This window comes from Eubalaena glacialis, chromosome 1, assembly GCF_028564815.1.
Source record: "Eubalaena glacialis isolate mEubGla1 chromosome 1, mEubGla1.1.hap2.+ XY, whole genome shotgun sequence".
Classification (NCBI taxonomy): Eukaryota; Metazoa; Chordata; class Mammalia; order Artiodactyla; family Balaenidae; genus Eubalaena; species Eubalaena glacialis.
The window spans coordinates 57,299,689-57,324,717 of NC_083716.1; the positions used below are offsets into that span (position 1 = coordinate 57,299,689).

At 48.1% G+C, this 25,029-nt stretch overlaps 1 protein-coding gene across 3 annotated transcripts in view; it reads right to left on the bottom strand.

Moving 5' to 3' along the window:
* The window catches only part of RPS24 (ribosomal protein S24), a 443,924-nt gene that overhangs the window by 169,915 nt on the left and 248,980 nt on the right, over positions 1-25,029 (bottom strand). Inside the window, exon 5 of one of the 3 annotated variants that reach the window (XM_061180097.1) lies at positions 3,550-3,562. The exons of the other annotated variants lie outside the window; for them this stretch is intronic. Within the exon in view, the coding sequence (XP_061036080.1) occupies positions 3,557-3,562 (6 nt within the window). The 3' untranslated portion in view covers positions 3,550-3,556. Of the gene's footprint in view, positions 1-3,549; positions 3,563-25,029 lie in introns of those variants that run through there. 3 annotated transcript variants of the gene reach the window in all.

Genomic DNA, 25,029 nt, shown 5'->3' on the forward strand with positions numbered 1-25,029 from the left:
CAGACCAGGGGACCCTCGCTTGGGGAACAGGCTGGAAACTGACGGTTTTTAAAGCTCCCCAGGTGATTCTCATGTGCAGCCAGGGATGGGAACCAGTGGACAAGGAAGTTCTCAAAAGGTGGTCTTTGGACCAGCAGCAGCGGCAGCACCTGGGAATTGGTAGGAATGCAGATTTTCAGGCCCTACCCCTTACCCATGGAATCAGACACCCTGGAAATAGGGCCCAGTGATGTGCTGGTAAGCACTCCAGGTGAGTCTAAGCCCGGTCAGTGTTGAGACCCACTGGAGTAGAGTATATCTGAAGAGAGGGTGAGGGAGGAGGAGGTGGTAGATGGACTGAGGGGTAAAGAGGACATGGGGGTGGGAGCGGTAAGGGCCTCTGCAGCCAGCACCCAGGACCCTGACATCCCATCCAGGCCACGTCCCTCCTCCCCAGCTCTTCAGCTCCCGGGAGACACATGGGCACTAGGTGCCATGCACCCCAGAGGGGCTCACTACAGCACAAAATGCTGAGCTCCCCAGAGCACCATCTATTTACTCACTCTTGGTTTCCCAGGCGTGTGGGGAGTGAGGGGAGCTGCTTGTGCTCCCATTAACCAGCCCTGATTAAATCAGCTGGGCTCCTCAAAGGACAGCACCACACAAATGGAAACTAATAATAATAATTTACTAATTGTCTCCAAGCTGGAGTCACTCTAATCGCCCACGGACAAAAGAGAACAATTAAAAGTCTCCCAAATTCCAGGAACCAAGGCTGTGCCCCTCCCCCAGCTAGATGGCCTGCAGGAGGAGTGTGCAGGTGGCAGGGGTTCTGTGCTGAGGAGTCAAGATGCAGAGCAGAGGGAAGTGTACAGGGAGGGGTGCATCCTGGATGGTGAGAAGGGGACAATGAGTGAACCCAGGGAACCAAGGCTGGGAATGGACTCACCCATACCCCGCAACCTTCCCCTACCCCACCCCCCTCCTTCGTCGCAGCTTGCTGCTGCTGAGAGACACACAGAAGCTCAGCCTGCAGTGGTTGAACTCCCAGCTTCATCTTTTATCCAGCAACCCCCTTCTGTACCTCCTCCTCCAGGAAGCCCTCCCAGGCTCCTGTGTGAGGAGATGGGCTGAGCACACAGGTGTGGAGCTACACAGCAGGAATGATCTGTTCCCATGACCAGTAAGCCTTAACTCTATTTTACACATTAGGAATCTGGGGCTCAGAGAGGTGCAGTGACTCAGCCAAGGTCACACAATAAACTGATTAAAACCCAGGTCTGCAAACACAAGCCTCTTCCCAGACACAGAGCCAGAGGAACAGGCAGGAAAAGTAGCTGTTCTTTCTAAGCGCTTTCTCCCCAGATGTCATCTTTTCAGCTATTTTTAAGGTAATAAGTTGACAAGAGAGTTGTTTTCACTGTGGTGAAAAGTCATTAAAGAAAACGGTAAAAACAAGCCTGTAAGTCATAGAGAGCAGGCTGGCTGAGGGGTCGGTGCTTTCCACAGGCTCTCTTCCCCAGGCAATAAACAGGCCCAGCCCTCCCCACCTGGACCGCCCCCAGCTCCCTCCTGCCCTGTCTAAAGCCCTCCTCCTCTCTAGGAGCCCCCTAATCTCCTATTACCAGCTCCCAGACCCACTTATGTGAGACTTAACAGCTCCCTGTCTAGACTGCAGACTCCAAAAGTCTTAATTGCTCTTTCATCAGCGGAGAAGGGCTGCTTCTTCGTCAAACAGCCAACCACTCAGTGAGTCCTTGTTGAGCTCCTACGGGGTACCAGGTCGTGCAAGGGATTCACAGATGTCTGAGGATTTGATGGATCATCCAGGGTCAGAAGAGGACAGCTGCCTGGGCTGGGCCTCACGCCAGATGTTAGGCCTCCAACAAAAGGGAGAGCCAAGTCATCCAGGAGCTCCACTAGCTGGAGAGGGAAGGCAGGGGGAGACACCCGGGCTGCAAATGGCCTCCCTAAGCTGCCTTTCCACAACCTGGTCCCAAGACAGCATGGCCTGGGAGTGCTCCAGACTGATGCTTGGGCACTACTCCCCTCAACAGGGATTCTGAGAACTTACTGTGTGCTGGGCACATGCTCTACAGAGGGAGAGTAGACACAATGTACGTGCTCCTTGACCAGGTAGCGTTTATCCTCTAGTTGTGGCCAGATAACTTGTCCTGACTCTCATTCCCGCCCTGCCCCAGTGATAGGCGGATTTAAGGGTAGGTGTTAATGGGTGATGATGGCTTCGTGGGTCCAGCTCCTGCTAGCTGTCTGCTCTCTCTGACATCTCCCTGTGAATGGGTTCCAGCCTGTCCCGCCCTCTGAGCCCATCTACGTGGCTCTCCTCCCACAGCACTCTGCTCTGGGTACCAGCGCTGCCTTTTCTCCCACCAGGCCCCTCGCACACGATTTTGGTTGTCCTCCTCAGGCTCCATGAGCTGTAGCTACGGCCAAGTGATGTTCCCACATCTCCTGGGGACAACTAAGGCCGGAGGTCCGTGGGCGCCTGTGATGCTGGTCCCCAAAGGACAGTTCTGAGGGGCTCAGTGGAAGAACAACCTCTCCTTGGCATTCAGCACAGAAGAGAAGAGCCCTCCTTTGTCATCATTCTGGAAAGAATGGCCCCCTGGGAGCAAGGCTCTGGGTTGTCACAAACAGGATTGTCAAACTGAGAGCCATTTATTCATCCCACGATCTCCTAAGTGCCTCTGTTGTTGTTTTTTTTTTTTTTTAATCATCGATTGTGTGCAACATGCCAACCCTTGCTTCTGCCTCAAACCCCCACCACCACCCCCTACAGGGAGGAAGCTGGGCTCAGAGAAGGGAAGGGACTCGTTCAGGGCACCCAGCAAGTTAGGGCACTCTGGAACCCAGCCCCCCTGGCTCCAGGTCCAGGGCCCTGGGCACCCTGCCTGCAGTGGCTGCCTCTGCCGCTGCTCCCGGCCCCTCCAGGCAGGGGAACACATCAGCCCTGCTGCAGGCGCCAGGGGACCTCGCGGTGGATTAACTACCTGAGGTCGTGCCTCGCTCTCTACCAGCCGCCACTGCGGCAACTGCAGTCAGGATGAAATAGAGCTGCAGAAAAACCAGCAGAGCCTCGGCCATAAACCATCTCTCTCTGCCAGGAATGGCCCAGTGCCTCTCACGGGAAGGGGGGGACAACGGTCTCCGGATATGGCAGCTAGGATGGAAGAGGGGAGGGTGAGGGGTCACTTCTAGGTCCACATTGCACCCTGGGAGGTTGGAAGCCAAGCCAGGAGGGGAAAAAGGATGTTCTGCTAGACAGAGGCCAGGTGCTGTTCTATTGCGGGAGGGGGGCAGTCCCATCTGAGTGGGGACCGTATTTTCCCCATGACATTGGTCGTATTTCTGTAGGGGAGCCCCACGGTGGCCTCGTGATGGAAAAGTTAGGGCTCTGCTGTGCTGATATGTCCATCAAATCTGCCCCTGAGGGGAGACATTGTGCCTTCCAGAGCAGAGAACAATGGACACCCAGCTGTGGGTGTGTGTGTGTACATGTGAGCGTTCTCCCAGACATCTCAAAGGAAGAGATCAATTTAGAGAATTAGAGGCCAGCTCACTTTGCATGGCTTCTAGGAGGCTTGTATGGTAAATAAGGATTCAAGAAAAGAAATGTTGCATCATTCAATTAATTTCAGCCTTGAATCGCAGTGGCTGGGTGGGGATGGGGGGGGATTGTGGGGGGAGTGTAATCAATACCAAGCATTCAGCTTGCTAACATGAAGCACATTTCATACAAAGCTGGACATTTTTCTCCTTGTCATACAGAATTATCTTAATTATTGTTTCAAGGAACAGCCTTATATAGCATCATCTAGTAGTCCAGGAGGCGGCTCAGAAACTCGTCACTGGAATAATTTATGATTTTTCTTTCTAACATCTTGGTCTTGTTTGATATGCTTGCCATTTCTCCCTGACAGGGAGGTCGATTAAATCACATTTATATTGTAAACGTATGCATTGCTTTTTACCCAAGGCGCTGGATGAAGAGATACAGGGGCCCCGAGGGAGGGAGAAGCCAATCCACTTTCATATTGCAAATTTCTGCTGTTCGGAAGAAATGAATGGTTGCCAGGGAGAACTGGGAATTACTTGAGGATGCAAAATGTTATTTTAGAATCCTTTTGAGAGGGTTTTTTCCCCCTCCCCCACCTCTTCCAGAATTTTCACTTCTCTGGCTGCTAATGGAGGTCAGGACCAGTCTCTGTGCAAACGCCGAAGGAATGCACTTCACCGGCATTCTTCAGGGGATCGGCCGGAGCCAAATTTCGTGCTGGCCAACCTTAAGCAGACTGCTTCTTGGCCTCAAAGGAGAGTGGGGGACACGTTTAGAAAAAAGGAGCTATTCACATTTTGCAAAGCACTTCATCCTCCCGTCTGGGGCTAGATGGGGCCCCTCTGGAAGCTGGTTGGATTTGATGGAGGTTTTTGGAAATTACAGAAAGTGTTCAAAATCAAGAGGGGAAAGGTCATTAGCAGAGACCAGGAAGAAGGGACACTGCACCATCATTAACCTAACCGAACTAATTAGGAAACATTCAGGTTTTATAAATTATGCAAGACGCTCAATTTATACTTTTTCAAATTCCTACCATAACATAGATAATGAGGGAACATTTACAGTAACAGCGTAACCTAATCAAGAAACCCTTTCATTAGCATGAAATCTTCCAACACGGTGTTTGCGAGCACAACAAACGGAATTACAGATGTTGGGGGAGGCTGGGGGAGGCGCAGGCTGCATGCAGGGAAGGTGGAAGGGGGCTGCTGATTTCCCTTCTGGCCAGGCCTGTGGTTCTAAGAAACCTCCCCCACCCACCCCCAGCATGAAACAGATCTTCCCCAGGGCTCAGTCTTGCAAAAGGGCCAGAGAGGTATATCTGGAAGGTCCCTGTGACTCCCCAGCAGCCCATCCTGGGGTGTGAGTCAGCCAGTGGATGATTTATATAAGCACCTCTGTCTTGACCCTCTAATCCTGGAAGAGTGATAACCAGGGAGCATGGCAAACCAGCCCTTTCTTCCAGTGGAAATACCCGCCCACCCCCAGAGGGCATGAGTCAGGCTCCTGTTGACAGTACTGTCCTCTGTAAATATTGGACAAACATCTTAAATGCCATTCACCAGGTGACTTTGCCTGGTACTTCTGAGATCACTGCCAGTGGACAGAAGACAAAGAGCACACTCCAGGCACCATGAGGAAATCCCAGGACTCAAAGGACATTTTCCGAGATCAACAGAGCCAGTTGAATCCCTACGGTAAGAACTCACTACCTCCTAGCGAAGTACCTTCCATGCTAATAGTGACAAAGCCTTTCAAAGGCTCTCATAGGCTGCATACCATGGACGGGGCAGCTTAAACAACAGAAATTGATCCCTCCCAGTTAGGAGGCTGGGAAGTCGAAGATCAAGGTGCCAGCAAGGTAGGTTTCATTCTGAGGCCTCTTCTTATGGCTTATAGGCACCCACCATCTCACTGTGTGCACACATGACCTCTTCTTTGTGTGGGCAGAGAGAGAGAGTGAGAGAGACAGCGAGAGAGAGAGTGAGAGAGACAGCGAGCTCTGGTGTGTCTTCTTATAAGGGCACAAATCCCCTCATGAGGGGCCCACTCTCATGACCTCATTTAGCCCTATTTCCACTCCAAAGGTCCCATTTCCAAATACCATCACTTTAGGGGTTAGGACTTTAACATAGGGATTTGGGGGAGACACAAATATTCAGTCCATAATACCCCCCAAATGGTATGTCTACCCAGAACGTGTGAATGTGACCTTATTTGGACTAAAGGTCTTCCCAGATGTAATGAAATTAAGGATCTTAAGATATCACTCTGGTTCTAACCCTCCAGTGCCAGGGATAACAGCCTGCTCCCCATCCTGCCTTCAGAAACCTGAAGTCGGGGGTACTTTATGCTCACAGATAGAGACCCCTCCCCTCGTTCTTTCTACTGTTTCCTATACAACATAGTTGTATATGACCTCACGATTCTGGTAGCTATCTTTTGGGCAAACCAAGGCACAAGCCATGAGATGAACATGGGTGCAATATAGTGGAGCTGTCACATCACTTATTCCAGAACCATTCATGTAGTCACTCATCATTCATTCATGCATGTGTGCATTCATTCATTGAACAAGAAATTTTAAGGAACTCCTAAGCATGAGGGCCCATGCTTGGAGCTAAGGGTATGGTGGTGAAAAGACACAGTCCCTACTCTCAAGGAGTTTTCAGACTAGCTTGCACCCAACTTCTACCCACCCAGCCAGGACTCCATTGTGTGGGAAAGGGCCCAATGGGGGCAAGCCCTGCCTTAGTTCTGAGTTCCTTGAGACCCAAGGGCCTTGTATGAGTCCAAGCCAAGGGCTCCCTGGTTCTGTCCCTCATCCAAGTCTGGCTTCCCCAGCTCTGCAGTCTTCCCAGTGCAGTGGGGATATTTGAAACACCGTCATGGAAATTACCTTTGCTATAACCATTCAGAGCATGAGCTTCAATTACCCAATCTCTGGTTCTCTGGTGCAGGGAAACCCACGACAGTGCAGGAAATGTTCTCCCCTATCATGACCCACATTTCTATATTCCCTCCAGTCATTTGCAAGCAGCAGACTGTAAATTCTGCCAGGAAGAGGCCAGAGGCGATGGTGTCCGCTTTACCTTCATAGCTGTGTGGGAGGGATGGTTCTCGGGCTTCTCCCCTCTGGTTTTACCACTTGCAAAGCAAAGAGAAAGGAGCAAATGTGTCCAAATTACTCCCAAATGTTCCTCTGAAAACCTTAGGCTGACCCTGGCTGCCAGTGAACTAGTCGTAGGGTGACAATTTCGTTACATCTTGGTCAGTGAGCATAAACCTCTGGTTGGAGGGTGGGGTGATGGTGACTCCAGTTTGGGCAAGCTCTCACGCAGATGTTCCCAAACATCCAGCTGTTTGGCACCAGAATGGCGCATCTGGATAAGAAGCTAGAGGTTTCGTACCCAGCAGTTTGGGGGTCAGGCCAAGATAGTGCCAACGAGGGGCTGGGATGACTGCTTTCTAAAGGTGGTCGTTGGAAGAAGAGCCCGGGCAATCCACATCCAGCCGCAGTTCCCACTGCCCACAGACCCAGTTAGCGGAAAAAAAACTTCTGTTTTACAGAGGAGGGAACCAAGGGCCCCAGAGGCCAAAGAAGAAAAGAGCTTAGAATTAACAGATTTGGGATTAGATTATTTTTGAGGCTAGATGGAATGATTCAAGCACCGGGCCTATCCAGTGGGGTCAGCAAGACACAATGACCATCTCCATCCTATGTCAGGGCAAATAGAGGCCAGAAGAGGTGAAGCCCAGGACTCAGGGTCCTGGTCAGTCAGGGTAGAACCAGGTAGGTATTCAGACTCCAGTCCGTTGCTCATACATATACCCCAGTAGCAGCCTCTTCCTACACCAGGCTAGACCGAGCTGGAATGTGTGCCTAGCTCCAAAGGAGATAAGAAAAGTCACACAGCCACATCTGGAAGTTATATCTTAGATATTTCATGACCATAAGTAAAAATTCAAGGGGAAACATATGTTTTGATTACATCATTTTAGTACCTAAGATTTAACAAGAGGAAGAGGTGAGGGTGTGGAGTGACAGGGAGTATGAGGAAAGAAAGAGGAGGGCAGAGCCAATGTGTGGGGAGAAGCAGGAACACCATACAAAGAGGCTGCTCCCTGCAGCTCCATATTAAATATAATCACCCTTTGGGCTCAATTCCCATGAGGCCCCACCAGGGTACAAGTCCTGTTTCTGGAGCTCCATGAAAGCCTGTATCCTTCAATAAGCCCTTTTTAAGAGCTGCTTGAGCAGGCCTCTATTCTTGGCAATTAAATGGACCCAACTGAAGGCGTCGGTGACCATCTCCCCTACCAGCCCTTGTCAATGCACAGTTTTCATCCTTCCTTCCTCCCAGATGCACATGAGCATCAACCCTCCAATGGACAGCCCTCTCCTCTGGGGCCTGTGTCCAGATCCACTCCTAAAGTCATTCACTGCAGTGTTTTTTCAACAGTTACAACTAACTCGAGTCAAACTCCCCTGATGGTGAGATGCTAGTTGCTGCATCATGGTGGACATACGCTGTGCTATTGAATTTTTGTTACAGGCCAGGGATGCAAAGGTAAACAACATTGAAGATGGAACAGAGGGGCAAGCAGAGTTTATTGGTAACCAGAAGAGATATCAGACAGTGGAGTCAAGGTGGCTTCCCAGAGGGGATGCCGCGGAGATGGACCTTGATGGAATGTCCGCTTGTAGGAAGGGTGGGGAGAAGGTGGGAATGGCATAAGGTAAGGGCACAGGACCATGAATGCATCTAGCTCATTTGGAGGATGCTGATGTTTCTTTTCCTACTGACCTTAGCTGGTCTCATCAGCTATCAGCCGTGGCCACTAATACCTCTGGGGCACGTGGGTGGTAGGGGACAGGGAGGAAACACAGACATATTTTCTTTCTAATTTCCTGCTTTACTCCTATCAGTTAAAGGCCAATGGTGTCACCAGATGTTATTATTACATGATGAGATATCCTGGGGATGGGGCTCTCTCCGAATTTCACAGATGAGGCTCAGAAAGGTGAAGCAATTTACCTGATGTCACCCAGCAAGATCATGAAATAGCCATAACAAGGATCCATTTTTGCTGACCCCAGACCCCTGGCATCTTCCACTGCACCCTTCTCAGGGCAGCCAGCTGTGAACATCTTTTGATTCTCTCCCCAGTGGACTCTACGGCAAGGCCTTCCAGGGCCTGGCCTATCATTATTTTTAATGCTGTTTACATATGAGAGAGAGGTAAGACACATGGGCAGTCAGAAGGTACAAAAGGGCACCCGGTCAAATTTAAAGCCCTGGGGGCCACAGCGCCCTTCTCTCCCCTCTCTACCTCTCCACCAAACCCCTCTGATTGTTAGGAAAATAACTGAGGCTGCCATCTGACTCCCAGCTGAGGGGCTGAGGCTGGGTCAGGGAATTGATGGCCTCTCCTGGCAGTGATGGAGGGGCTGGAGGCAGCCAAGGTTAGAAATGCAATTTCACAGAGGAGTTGAAGATGCAATATGGGGGGTGAGGGGGGGGGGCGGAGAGGAGACATCATGGTTGCAGGAGGAGGGAGAGATTCGTGTGGAGAGCTGTTGAGGGCTGGTGGCAGGCTTCCCCAGCCAAGCGTGGGGCTCCCCAGGGGGCCTGTGGGAATATGAACACTCTCTGCTGGTTTCTAGAGAGAGTTCCTTCTTAGGGGACTAGCTTTTCCCTCTTCTAAGTCTCTCTGTCCTTTAAGACTCAGCTCACCTCCCCCAGGAAGCCCCCTTGAGCTCCCTCAAGACTAAGCTATAAACACCTTCTCTCCACAATCCCATATAATCCCTCTATCTCAGCGCTTATGGCTTGGTACCAGGAGTGTGTGTGTGTGTGTGTGTGTGTGTGTGTGTGTGTGTTTCTACATGTGTGTATGTGTCTACATATGCATGTGTTTGTGTGTGTTGTGTGTTTGTGGGTGTGTTATTATATGTTTGTGTGTACATGTATTTGTGCATGCCTGTATGTACACAGTAAAATCTCAACACGTGAACGCTGAATGAGTGAATGAATCCATTGAATGAATGAACTAACAAATGAGCTGTCTCTGGGACACAACTTGGAGGACGGGACCTGCCTCGCTGATTGTCCACCTCCCCCACTAGGATCTAGCCTCCTGGAGGGTAGGGACTTGGTCTGGATTGCACACCACTGGGAGCCCAGAGTCCTGAGCAAGGTTTCTCAGCCTCAGCACTACTGCCACTTGGGGCAGATAATTCTTTGCTGTGGGGGCCATTTTGTGCCCTGCAGAATATTTACCAGCATCTCCAGCCTCTACACACTTGATGCCAATAGCAGGCCCCGCCTCCCAGTTGTGACAATCAAAAATGTCTCCAACATTGCCAAATGTCCCCTGGAGGGCAAAGGAGCCCCCGGTTGAGAACCATAGAGGGATGCTTGGCACAGGGTCAGCACTAACTAGTATTGATGACTAACTAGCTGGCCTTCCTCAGCCTTGCAGCTACCTCTGGCTTGCCCAGGATGACTGCCAGCCCAGGGGCATTGACTCTTGGGTCAGGGGTGAAATGCCAGAAGAGTGTGAGGGCAGGACTTCAGTCCCCCACCAGCAGGATCAGTGGGCAGCACTGCAACAGGATAGGCTGTGGACTCTAGGCTCACTGCTTTCCCCCTGCAGGCAGAAGCCGTCTTTAACATCCTCCCATCCTGGGCCTGGGATGTTAAGGATGTCACTTCCTGCCCCAAGTGCTCAGCACCCATGTACCTAACAGGAACTGGATTCCAGCTCTTGAATAGAGAATAAACCATCCCTCACAACCTCTCCGTGGAGCCTACTTATCCAACAGTGCCGAAGGCAACACCCAGTTCCTGCATGAGCTCAGTTAAACCAGGCCAAATCTCTTGGCCTTTTTCCACAATGGCATCCATCTGAGACCAACGTGGAAATGTAGTTTCATGAAGAGGCTATCAAATTCTCCAATCCCTACGCCACAGTGGGTAACAAGGACGTGACCTGGAGGTTTTTCACTGGTGGGAGAATTGTGATTGTGTGTGTGTGTGTGTGTGTGTGTGTGTGTGTGTCCCATCTACCTTCCCCAGGGGATTAGAAGATTGAGACCAGAGGCTGGTGAAGGCAACCAGGACAATGTCCCACAGGTCTTGATGGGAAATGCGTGCAGGGAAACAGTTATGACTTGGCCAAGACAGACAACTGCAGATATACAAGGTAGAATGAAGCTGGAGCATTTTGGAAATTGGACCACCCACCAAAAAAAGTGGAGAACAAGAGAAGTCTAGAGGGCTAAGGGGCTTTCATACATAGTCCCTGCACCAATTGGCATCAGCATGCTGGACACTCTTACTGGACCAAGAATATAAGAACAACGATAGTCATCATTATGGGGCTGAGACAGAGAGGACATTTGAGGACTCGCTCAACTGAATCTGCTGGGTTTTTTCCACTGACTACATTGTTAAGTGTTTCAAGGGCAGGGACCAAGGGCCTTACGTTCCATTATACTCCACAATGCCTTGCATATGGTGCAGAGTGCAATAAGTATTGTGCATTTGTGGCTGATGGTTAAGATAACCGATGCACATTGACTTAGAAAAGTGGACTTTCAAATAAAACAGTTTGCTCCCTTTAGTTCTCTCACTTCAGACCAGGTCTGCCTGCTGGTTGCTGGGAGACAAAAACCAAGAGGCAGCTCTGACCATTCTTTCATTCAACAAATAATCCTGAGAACTCCCAGGCCACCTCAACCCTGGCCATACACATACATGCTCTAAAGGGCACTGGGGGTAAATGAAAACAAGACAGAGGGATTTCTTTCCCTCATGGAGCTAAACAAGACCCAGAGCCCTAGGGGCACAGCCACCATTTGGGAGAGAGGGTGGATGGAAGAAGGGCCAAGGGGGTACCAGCCTAGCTACTGAGTAACAGTCCTTTTGCACAGAATTGGTATACATGCTCATCCCTCTCACTTAAGCTCCCTAAAAGCCCAGGCTGCACACTGCTGTCCCAGAACTTCTCCCAACCCTGCCTGCTGTGCTCACCATGCACACCCACATGCAGAGTCTTCTCCAGCCTCTGGTGGACTAATCTGCCCACATCACAGCTTGCCCTCAGCCTAACCCATGTGGATACCCAACCAGAAGTTCCCTGCTGTGGCACCAGGGACTCACCAGTGACCACAATCACCCATGGAGACTTGGGTCCCTGAGATGCCTTTGGCTGTGGAAGGGCCCACACCCAAAACTATATTCCCTCTATGGACAATCTGAATAGACCTATAACAAATGAAGAGTTTGAATCAGTAATTTTGAAACTATTTTACAAAGAAAACCTCAGTCCCTGATACCTTCACTGCTATATTCTAAGAATTAATACTAATTCTTCATAAATTCTTCCAAAAAATAAAAGAGGTGAGAATACTTCTCAACTCTTTTTATAAAACTGGTATTACCCTGATACCAAAACCAGACAAAGACATTACAAGAAAAGAAAATTACAGGTTAATATCTCTTACGAATATGGGCACAATAATCCTCAACAAAATACTAGCAAACTGAATCCAGAAAGATATAAAACATATATCCTGCAACATATAAAAAGAATTATACACCATGACCAAGTGAGACTTATCCCAGAGAGGCAAGGTTGGTTTACCATTCAAAAGTCAATTGATCATCATATCAATAGAATAAAAATGAAAATCACATGATTATCTCAGTAGATGCAGAAAAGGCATTTGATAAAATCCAGCAGCTTTTCCAGTCAACAAACGAGAAATAGAAGAAAACTTCCTCAACCTGATAAAGGGCACCTATAAAAAATACAAACGCTAACATCATACCTAATAGTGAAAGACTTATCTTCCCCATAAGATCAGGAACAAGACAAAGATCTCCAAACTCACCATCTGGATTGGAAAGGAAAGAGTAAAACTATTTCTATTTGCAGATGAAATAACCTTGTATCTTAAAAAATCCTAATGAATTCACTAAAAAGCTGTTAAAACTAATAAGCAAGTTCAGCAAGGTTGTAGGATACAAGGTCAATATACAAAAGTCAATTCTTTCTACACTCACAATGGACAATCCAAAAATGAAATTAAGAAAACTCCACTCACAATAGTATCAAAAAGCATAAAATACTTAGAAATAAATTTAACAAAAGAAGTACAAAATTTATACTCTGAAACTATAAAATACTGTTGAGAGAAGATAAACGGGGGAAAAAATCTCATGTTCTTAATTTTGTTAAGATGGCAATTTCCTTCAAACTGATCTACAGATACAGCATAATCCTGATCAGAATCCCAGCTGACTTCTTTGTAGAGCTTGACAAGCTGATTCTAAAATTCATATAGAATTGCATGAAACTCAGAATAGCTAGAATAATCTTGAAAAAGAAAAAGTTGAAGGACTCATATTTCTCAATTTCAAATCTTACTACAAAACAACAGTAATCAAGACAGTGCGGTATTGGCACAAGGACAGAGGTATAGATCAATGAAATGGAGAAGCCAGAAAGAAACTCATATGTCTACGGTCACTGATTTTAAACAAGGGTGCCAAGACCATTTAATGGGGAAAAGATAGTCTTTTCCACAAATTATGTGTGGACAAGTGGTTAACTATATGCAAAAGAATGTAGTTGTACCCCTACCTCATACCATATACAAAAATTAACTCAAAATTGATCAAATACCTCTGTAAGAGAAAAAACTAGAAAACTCTTAGAAGAAAACATAGGGGTGAATCTTCATAACCTTGGATTTAGCAAAGAATTCTTAGATATGACACCCAAAGCACATCAACAGAAGAAATATAGTAGAATTAGACTTTATCAAAATTAAAAATTTTTGTGCTTCAAAGGACACCATTAAGAAAGTGAAAGGACAGCCCACACAATGGGAGGGAATATTTGCAAATCATATATATGATAAGGGTTTTTATCTAGAACATACAAAGAAGTCTTACAACTCAATAATAATAATAATTTTTTAAAAAACAAATAGCTCAGTTGAAAAATGGGTGAAGGATCTGAATAGACATTTCTCCAAAGAGATATACAAATGGCCTATTGGCCTACTGGCACATGAAAAGATGCACAGTATCATTAGTCATCAAGGAAATGCAAATCTAAACCACAGTGAGATACAACTTCATACCCACTAGGATGGCTAAAATCAAAGTCAGATAACAACAAGTGTTGACAAGGATGTGGCATAATTGAAGGCTTCATACACTGCTGGTGGGACTATAAAATGGTACAGCCACTTTGGGAAACGGTCTGGCAGTTCCTCAAAAGCTTAAACATAGAGTTACTATATGTCCCAGAAGTTCCACTTCTAGGTATATACCCAAGAGAAATGAAAACCTATATCCACACAGAAACATGTACAGAAATGTTTATAACATCATTATTCATAAAAGCCAAAAGGTGGAAACAACTCAAATGTCCATCAACAGCCAAACAGCTAAACAAAATGTGATATATACATACAGTGGAATGCTATTCAGCCATAAAATGGAATAAAGAAGTATTGACACAAGGTACAACATGGTTGAACCTTGAAATCATTATGCTAAGTGAAAGAAGATAGTCACAAAAGACCACATTCTATATGATTTCATTCACATGCAAGTCCAGAATAGGCAAATCTATACAGAGAGAAAGTAGATTAGTGGTTTATTAGGACTGGGGGTGAAGGCCAGGGGTGTGATAGCTAAAGAGTATGGGGTTTCTTTTTGAGGTGATGAAGATTTTCTAAAATTGACTATGGTGATGGTTGCACATATTTGTGAGTATACAAAAACCATTGAAGTCTCAAAGTGGGTTTTTTTTTAAATCTTAAAAAAAAAAACCTATATGTCCTCTAAAACATTGGACTGGTTAGAATTTTAGAAAAGCCATCATCCAGGACCTGTAGATTATCATACTAAGTGAAGTAAGTCAGACAGAGAGAGACAAATATCATATGATAGTACTTACATGCAGAATCTTTAAAAAAAAATGATAAAAATGAACTTATTTACAAAACAGAAACAGACTTACAGACATAGAAAACAAACTTATGATTACAAAAGGGAAAAGGTGGGGGGAGGGATAAATTGGGAGTTTGGGATTGACATATACACACTACTATATTTCAAATAGATAACCAACAAGGACCTACTGTATAGCACAGGGAACTCTGCTCAATAATCTGTAATAACCTAAATGGGAAAAGAATTTGAAAAAGAATAGATATATGTATATGTATAACTGAGTCACTTTGCTATACACTTGAAACTAACACGACATTGTAAATCAACTATAGTGCAATTGAAAATAAAAAATAAAAGAAAATAAACAAAAACAAAGAAAGAGGGACTTCCCTGGTGGTGCCGTGGTTAAGAATCCGCCTGCCAATGCAGGGGACACGGGTTCAATCCCTGGTCCAGGAAGACCCCACATGCCGCGGAGCAACTAAGCCCGTGCGCCACAACTACTGAGCCTGAGCTCTAGAGCCCGTGAGCCACAACGACTGAGCCCACGTGCCACAACTACTGAAGCCCACACGCCTAGAGCCCGTGCTCCGCAACAAGAGAAGCCACGGCAATGAGAAGCCCGCGCACAGCAATGAAGAGTAGCCCGCGCTCGCCGCAACTAGAGAAAGCCCGCGCGCAGCAATGAAGACCCAATGCAGGGGAAAAAAAGAAAGGGAGGGAGGGAGGGAGGGAGGGAAGAAAAAAATAAAAGACATCCTCCACTGTAACTCTCTCATTTTACAAATGTAGACACTCTGGCCCAGAAAGGGGTGTTAACCGTCACAGAGCACATAAGTGAGAGGGCCAGAACTAGAGCTGTGCTCCAACTGCCACAGATTGGAGGCTGCACTAAGCCTCTGACTCAGTTTTTTCATTCTCAACCTGGGAGCTCCCCCTCATCCCTTATTCCCCAAACCCCGGCCCTAGTGCATAAGACGAGAGGATGTGCATAATGGTTCAGGAATTCCAGGAGAGGAGGAACACTGCTCCCTGTAGCATGTTTTGGGATGTCATTCTTATCTCTGGTGAGTCTGATGGCCCCCATTAGCCTGGGCCTCTGTCCTGGCTCTGCTAAGCCCCAGGATGAAAGCCCAGAGCCTGGGTCTTTCCATCAGCATCTCACAGACTCTCTGGGTTACTGCTTCTGGAGAATGGCTGTGATGGATTGGTGATGACTGGAAGCACTTTGCAACCAGCGACAAATCACGCTTAATTCCTCTAGCGTTCATTAGTGTGACATTAATCCTGATGGACTCATTTGGGGTATGAGGTGAGAGCAATATGCATGCCCAGTTCCCCTGAACATCTCAGGCTGTTGAGTTTCATTCTGGACTAGCTGGGACACCCTTTTCTAAGAGCCCCCCAGAATTCTTCATCAGGGGCTGGGGATGTGATTGGAAAGATGCTAGTGTCTCAGTGTCCCACTAGGGACAGAGTGGAGGAGAGAGGCTTAGGACCCCTAGGTGTGGGTGGGAAGCCAACGCTGGCTGCAGTGAGCCGGCCACAGTCTGGGAAGCCTGCGCATACTGGGGAGCTGCAGGGCTCTGGTGACCAGACACCAGCCTGGACTTAAGCCACAGTGTGGGCTGCAGGACCCACAGCTTCCTGCCTGTATGATGCCCAGGCCCCCAAGGCCTCACTGCCCTGCTCTGGGGTTTGCAGGGGCTCCCCATTATCCACACGGCCCTGCCCAAGCTCCTCCAGGAGCCCTGGACCAGGCAACACCAACCTGGGATGGAATCATGCTGCACCTCTAACTCTGTGTGTAGTTGGAGCAAATTATTTCCACTCTCGGGACCCCGATCCCCTCACTCTGAAAACTGAAATAGACGCTTGATTGAGAGCACGGACCAGGTAAGCAACGTAATGAGTAGAGTAGAGGGGACTGGGGAAACTGGGAAATGCAGGCTGTATCTAAAAGATTTTGAAAATTAACAAAATAATAATAATTAACACTCAATGGACCAAACAAAATATCTGCAATGTACATTATCTGGCCCAGGACCACCAACCAGTTGGTGACCCCCACTCTAGACATTTCCCAAGGTCCCTTAAAACATTGATGCTCTATGGTGTTAAAAACAATCTATTGCACGAGCCTCCCCCCACCTCCTGCCTCATTCCCTCCCTCACTCCCCTGCCACAGGCTGACTTTTTCACCATGACCCTCTGCGCCAAGCTTGCCACCAACTCTTGTTTTTGCACACGTTGTCCACACCCCTTCTCTCTACCATCTCTCTCCAAACCCTCCCACCCTCCCAGTCCCGGTCAAGGCTGACCTTGTCCTATTGACCTCCCATGGCCAGAGTAGCCTTTCCCTTTCCTGTTCCACACAGCTGTGCCCCTGCAGATGTGGCCTCCAGGGGCTGATTCATGACTGAAGCCTTCTGATAGCACTTGTGTGGACTGCCAGCAATGTGACGGCAGGGACCACGTGCTGGGGCATGCACCAAGATGGCATTGAGGCCCGAGGTGCTGCCCATCACTGTGGCAAGGAAGAGGAAGGGGCACCAAACTCCCATCAGGCAGCTTCCCGGTGTGAGACACGGGTCTGTGTGATCATCTACGTGAGCCCCCTTCACCCTCACAACAGCATCTGTTCCGTGACTCCCATTTTACTTATGAGAAGACTGAGATCCTAAGAAGACGTAACAGAGACCAAAGGGGATAGTGGTTTAGATCAATATTTGCCTCTGTTTTTTGGAAAAACAAAATGGTCACAATCTCCTCTTCTCCACTAGAGTAGGGAAAGGGGTGGGAATGGAAGAACGGAATTCTCACTGGGGCAGCCAAAGTCATCAATATCCTGTTTAAGAGGGAAATATGGTTGACAAATTATGACATGTGAAAAAGGGAATGGAAACAACAGCATCCAACTCTCCTTAGCAATCCCTTCTCCCACATCATCAAAACATTTTGGCATCTTTAAGATTAAGGCAGGAGATAGCCCCTGGCCTCTAATTGCTCTCAAAGACTGTAGCTAACATGTTATTAAATATGTAAATAATATGAAAGCCAGAAGAGAATTAATATTTCATATATAATGAAGTTAAGATGAATCCTCCTGTGTCTAATTTTCTGTTTTTAAATACATAATGCACTGTGGAGTCCAAAGTGATTCATGGTATTTTATATTGGTTAAAGATGTTCAAGGTTTCTCTAAAGCAGCTTCCTAAATGATTAACCTGAATATTACTATGACAAATAGGATTTGTTTTTTAAAAAATTAATTTTGTAGTTAATCAGAATGAAAAGCATGGAGTTCTTTGTTGGTGGGCCTACTTTAATGGGGAAAAGGAACTGAGATAGGGGTTGCAAATACTAATGCCTACAGGGGTCTGGCAAGTAGATGAATGAGGCCGGCTGGGTGGCAATAGGGAGAGGTGGGGACTGCAGCAAACTGTGAGAGCCCAAGCCCCATCTAGAGGAAGAACCACAGTTGCCCATCAGAAATAGGAGCCAGAAGTTCAGATTTTTATGTGAAACTTACTGATTTATCAAGTTGGTTCCTAATTCAAATATTTTTAAACATCGTGGATTCAAAAGAAGATGATCTGGGGGCTGCCAGATTGCCACCTCCAGACTGAGACATGTAGCTTGAGGGAAAGTTGCCACCAAATCCAGGTCCTTTAGGTTCAGTGGAAACAGTTTGCTCTCACCTTGCCTAGATGGTGAACTAGTGAATATAAAATCTGATTAGTCAGGCTTTGGAGAGGGCAATTTGGCAAGATGTGAACAAAGAGTAAATCCTTCAACCTACCAGTTCTACTTCTAAGAATTCATCCTAAAGAAATAATTAAGAATTGCCAAACAACAAGGTACTACTGTATAGCACAGGGAACTACATTCAATATCTTGTAATAAACTACAATGGAAAAGAATACGAAAAAGAAATACATATATATATATATACACATATATGTATAACTGAATCACTTTGCTTATACCAGAAACTAACACAACACTGTAAATAAACTATACATCAATTTTTTAAAAAAAGAATTGGCCAAAACTTCAACTATAATCATGTTCTTCATAGTACTGTTTATAATAGCAATGTTGTTGCTAAAAAAAAAAAGGAACCAACCTTAAGGTCCAACACTCATATGTGATTACTGAATTATATTATGGTGCACCTAAGAACATTACATTACAAATATGCAGTCTTTGACAAACATGAATAGGCATTCAAAAACAAATTTAAAAAGCATGGATGAAATATATTTTAGTATAATCATAATACTGTTTTTTAAAATGGACATACATTTAATCTGCCCAGGGAGAAGGTGGGAAGGTGATAGACCATGCAATCAGCAATGGTCATCTCTGGCTGGGTGGTGTAATTGCTAGGTGAATTCCATGTGTTTCTGTTTGCTTGTCTGTATTTTGTGAATGATTTCAACTGAACGTTCAGGGCTTCTATATAAAATCAATAAAAGCAATAAACTCCGTATGACATGGTATGATGTAAAGAACACTGGCCTTTGGAAGTTCCCCCACCTATATCCCCATCTTCACTCTGTTGATGACTCTGTGTGGACCAATGAGGGCTTTCACTCCCTGAACGTTACAGTCCTTATCTATGTAATGAATGGTTGAGCTACATCATTTCCAAGGCCCCTCTACAATTTGAGACCACAGTCAAGGGACTCTGGGGACATGGCAGCTCACCTATCTATTTCTTCACAAGAATGATGGACTGCTAGATGGATGCCAAGCCTTGGGCTGGGCTGTGGACCTGACACTGTTTTCTATGAACACCCAGGTGGGAGGCAGACAGGTATAAGTAAGCATCACTCGCCTGTACCTTACCACGCTGTGTTTATACACAGGATTCTATAGAAGCACAGAGGAGGGGCACCTACTTTTAGGACTAGTCAGAGAAGATTTCCCAAAAGAAATGATACTTGAGCTGAGTCATAAAAGATGAGTAGGAATTAGCCATTCAGATAAGGAGACAGAGAAAGGCCTTCCAGGTAAAAGAAAGAGTGCGTACAAAGGTAGAGGTGAGGGTGGGGTGCTGAGGTGGGGGAGATGAGGCAGGGGCTGATCAAAAAGGTGCTCTGTTCCCTGCTTACGAGTTTGGATTTTAAACTGGGGTGAAGGGAGCCTTAAAGATTTTAAGAATGAAGGAATTCATATGGCCAGATATTTAGAAATCCCCGTGGCAGCAGGAAGATGGATTGGAGGGAACAGGCACAAAAGAGCCTGTTGTAATAGTCCAGGTTAGAAACGGTGGCGATGGAGGGGTCAGACTTCAGGACCCACTGTGTCGGGGAGGCAGAGGAAAGAAGCTAAGATGACTCCCAGGCTTCTGGCTTTGATGGTTAGTGGATGGGTACGCCATTCACCAGGACAGGAATAACTGGAGAAAATGCAAATTTGGGGAAAAATCCCCCGTTAAGTTGTAGGAGTTTATGAAACATCCAAGTGGATGTGTCAACTAGGCAAATGGATGAAAGCAGCTGGAATTCAAAAAAGGTCTAGCTTTGGGATTCATCAAAAGATTGGTTACAGTAAATATGAGGGATGACATGGCCTAAGAGGAGAGAAAAGTGAGCTGTGCCCAGAGCCCGGAAACCACAAGCACAGAGGGACCAGCTGGAGAAAGAGGACGAAGATGAAGGAGGCTGAAAAGGAGGATTCAGAGAGGCTAGAGGAGAGTGTGGCAGCAAAGAAGCCCCAGGGGAAGATCATTCCAGGAAGAGGAAACGGTGTCCAATGCTTCTGCAAGGTCACGTAAGATGAAGCCACTGGTGGCTTAGGGGAGGAAGTGGCGTCCGTGGGGAAGGGAAGAAACTCTCTCAAGAATATCGGAAGTGTGTGAGATGGGGTGGTTGGGCAGGTGTGAGTAACAGGAGATAATGCACGTGCAAGCAACCAGCAAGGGCTGTGTGCCTCCCAGGGCCAGGCACAGAGCTGGGCTCCAGGAAAAGGGACTGGCTTTCTCCCTCTGCTGAGTTCCTACGTAAAAGCACACTCCTCTGTTTCCTGAAATTGTGCCACTGAATTGGGATCATAGGGCAGCAATTCCATCGGGATGCAATCGGGGGTCATGGAAGGAAAAGGGGCCGCGCTGCCAGTTTTCCAGCAGCCTGAGTAAGTGACTTCATCTGGCCCTTCAGGACACGCTTCCCAGCCTTCCAAGAGCACTCACAGCTGGGAAGACAGCATCGGAAAAGGATCCCTCCTACAAAACAGTGAAGGGTTTTCCATGTGTGGGAAAGCGGGTCGGGGAAAGTGAAGGACAGAAACCCAGGGTCCTGAAGGCCAGTGGGGCACCAGACCCCTCTCTCCTGCCCTCAGCACTCTCTGCCTCATCTTCTAAATTGGCTCATACCACCCAGGCACGTCTTTCTCGAGAACCGCTGGTTTCCCTGGCATCCTGCTTAGGTGGTCTCCGAACAAGACCTTCAGGAAATCTGAGACAGCTGCTGTTCCAGGCTTTTCCCATTCTGTTCTGATGCTCCTTCAGCCTCTGCTGGAATAGGGCACCCCCGGAGCAGTGGGAAGAGCTCTCAACCTGGAGTTTCCTAGGCCTGAAATAAACCCATGGCTCATGTATTGTAGCCAACAATGCTGTTCATCAAACACTTCCAGCTCTCCACCTTCCGGACACACACTAAGATCGCCCACCCTGGCCCCTCAGCTTGGCTAGGGTCATGTAACCAACTGAGTCAATGAGTTGTGAGCAGAAATAAGATGTGCAACTTCCAGGCCAAGCACTTCCTCTCCAGTGTGAGCCCCCATGGAAGGTCTCTCTTCCCTCTGCCGTGGGAACCAGTAATGCATCAGATGATGGCTGCTTTGACAGTCTAGGTCCCAGAGCGAGGGAGACGAGAAAGCAGAGTTCCAGCCGACCCCAGATGGCTTTGTAACATGAGCATGAACTAAATCTTTGTTGTCTGGAGCCACAGCGGGGTGTTACAGCAGCAAAACCTAGCCTATCCTGATTGCTACAGCTTGGCTCCAGGCGACCCTGGACAAGTGGCCTCCCCACTCTGAGGCCAGCATCCTCACCTGCAAAACTGGGAAGTAACCACCAATCTCCCTGGGACACTGGTGAGGATTAGAGGAGGGGGAGCACACAGATGCATGTAGCAGGCCCTCATGCACGGTAGGTGCGCATTAAAAGAGCTCAGCGCCTCCCGTGACAGAGCTCAGTGCCTCTGGAGCAAGCCAACTCCAGGATCCGTGGAATTCTGCCAGCTACACAATTTGTCCTCAGGCTTCCCCTCAGCCCTCCCAGAACATGCTTGCTCTGTCTTCCTTCTGACAGCCATTCAGAGAATTGAGAAATGTGGGGTGCGTGTGTGTGTGTGTGTGTGTGTGTGTTTGTGTGTGTGTGTGTGTGAGAGAGAGAGAGAGACAGAGACAGAGAGACAGACAGAGACAGAGAGAGACTCAGAGTTGGAGCTACCGACTGTCAGGCTGTCACATTCCAGCGCCTGTGCTGGGACTTTCACACTCCTTATCAATAACCCTCCTTCCGAGCGTGTGGTGGTCCCACTGCAGGGAAAGAGGAGTGCACTAGTGATTGTTTGCCCCGCCTGCCCCATCCATTCACCACCCTCCACTGCCCTGCTCTGGCCTGGGAGGCGGGCCCTACTGAGTGCACCAGCCGCCCTGTGCCAGCTGGCAAGAGTCTGGAGGGAGAGGAGAGAGGGTGGGTGTCTCTCCCCCACTCCCTTCTCGCTCAGGCCGCCTCCCGGCCGTCACTCCAGGCAGCCCTCCTCTGTGAGTCCAGCCCTCACAGCCCTCTGCCGGCACTGTCTCCCAACCCCCGGTCCCTTCAGCCTCGGGGACGGTCATGACGTCCGCTGGCACTAGTCGCTGAGAGCATCATGATCTCTCGTGTGTTCCCCTAACGCTGCCGACAGCGCAGTTCTCTCTTCACTGGAACCATCTGGGGTGAAATCTGTTTCCTGACAGAGCCCTGAATTCACACCCAGGCCTCTAACGCCAGGCCCTGACTCTCCTATGACCCCACCACACCTCTCAGAGCCCCTATGCCTCCCCTTGTCACCGACACCTCCCTGCACCCCCTCTTCTGCACATGGCAGTCTGGAGGCCCCTCACCTCCACCCCGCTCCCCAGGCATGTCAAATGCGGAAGGAGGACGCCCAGCAGCAGCCCGGGGCACAGCCTCTGCTCCGTGAACCCCCGCTGAGTTGCTCCTCCTGGCTCCCTCCCTGGCTCACGCCCAGACTGGCGAGGTGCCGTGGGGCGCTTCCTCCACTCTGGCTGACCTTGGTGCTCCGGGATGCCAGGATCCCGGCCTGGCGGTGGCAGGCTGAGAAGGACCTGTGGACGCAGATTTATGGGAACCCTCAGAGCCAAGACAGCCCAGGGCCGGGGCACCCAGCCCTTCTCCAGTTTGGGCTTCCTTTGTTTCACTCCGGTTTCTACTGTGGCAAGTGTGTCAGATCCTTGTCACCCTTAAACCAACAGCGCTCATGGAGCAATGGCCCCCAGTGACCATCAATTACCACAGGCCTGTCACCTTTGAAAACATCACCAGGCCGGCAGCATCTGCCCTGGCCACCTGCACCCTGCAGCTGAGCAAACACGGAGTGACCAGAACTGGCCAGGGTCAGCCAGGGGTGGCTTTGTCTTCCTCTCCCTCCACGGCTGATCCCTAAACCAAGGCAACAGAAAGCTGGCCTCCTTGTGAGAAAGGCCCAAAACACCTCCAGGAAAGCAGGTATCTGAGCAACTCTTGGAGTAAAGGGAACAGTTACTTCGGGAAGAGATTTCTGGGTCGGGCGGGTCTCTGTCACTATCAGCAGTGGGATCCAGAGCAAGTCCCTCCACTTCCGAGCCTTGTCCTCATCCCCATGTCACTGCTAAGGAACGAAGTCCTGACTCGGAGGCTGGCGTAAGGTGCACATGCAATCAACAAAATAATGCAAACACTTCCGGAAAGCCTCCTGTGTGCCCAGCCCTGGGCTAAGCACTTTGATTCTACCATGTCATTCCTCTGCCATCCTATGAGGTTTCATGTAGTGATACCTCCATTGGGCAGGGGAAACCAAGGCTCAGTGTGGTTAAGTAACTCGTCCAAGGTTACACAGCTAAAAAGAATAAAGCTGAGATCCGAACCCCGGAATCTCTGATCCTAGAGCTCTCATGCTTTATTTTTTCATTTATTATTATTTTTTAAATTTTGGATCTCTATGGCTTTCCTTTTTAATTTTTAAGTATGGAAATTTTCAAACATACACAAAAGTAAAAAGAGTGATACAATGGAGCCCCATTGCCCATCACCCAGTTTCAACAATTATCAACATCCTGCTGTTTCTGGTTCACCTATCCCTAACCCCACAACTTGTTTTTTTTCTTTTGGAGAATTTTAAAACAAATGCCAGGCATGGGATTTCATTAGTAAATAGCTGAGTGAACATCTGCAGAGCCCTTATTCCTCATCATCACTTGACCACCTTGATTACACTTCATAAAGGACAATGAACAATTCAAAAGGCTGGGCCCTTTCTTGAAAGGCAGGGTAGACAGGGCAGGGGCCAAGTCAGACCTGGGCTCAAATCCCAGCCTTGTTACTGTGCCTCTGTGGACCTCTCTGACCATCCAACTCTTCTGTAAAATGGAGATTGTAATTGGAACTTCAGTGACTTGTCATCTAATTGAGATAATGACTGCTGGTGACCAGGAGATGGGATGGGCTCAGAACGCTGGGTTCCCCTACCTAGGCCCAACATATTCATTTCCTAAGGGTGCCACAACAAAGTACCACAAACTGGGTGCCTTAAAACAAGAGAAATTCATTCTCTTACAATTTGGAAGCTAGAAGTCCAAAATCAAGGTACTGGCAGGGTCATGCTCTCACCGAAGACTCTAGAGAAAGATTTATTACAAGCCTCTCTCTTAGCCTCTGGTGGTTGTTGGCAATCCTTGGCATTCCTTGGCTTGTGGCAGCATAATTTCAGTCTCTGTGTCCCTCTTCACATGGCCTTCCCCTCTGTGTGTGTGTCTGTATTCAAATTCCCCTTTTCTTTAAAGATGCTAGTCATTGGATTAGGGTCCACCCTAGTCCAGTGTGACCTCATCTTAACCTGACCACATCTGCGAAGACCATATGTGGAAATAAGGTCACATCTGCAGGTTTTGGGTGGCCGTGAGTGGGAGCGGCAGGGACACAGTTCAGCTCAGGACACTCGAGCTGCTGTCTGCTGCTCAGGGCTGGGCGTGGCTGCCCAGGGCAGGTCCAGGAAGCAGCTGCTTCTCCTGCTGCTCACCTGAGGCTGAAGAAGCCGACTCCTGGGAAAGGAAAGAAGATTCTCCCTGATACCATTTGCCCTACACCAACCATCCTGGCTCCTAGTTGCTCAGAAATCAAGCACTGAGCCCTGGCACTTTGGAGAAGGAAACCCATCCTGAAGGATGTCCACCTGCCGCCTGCTTCCTGCTGCACGCAGAACAAAATCCTGCTCT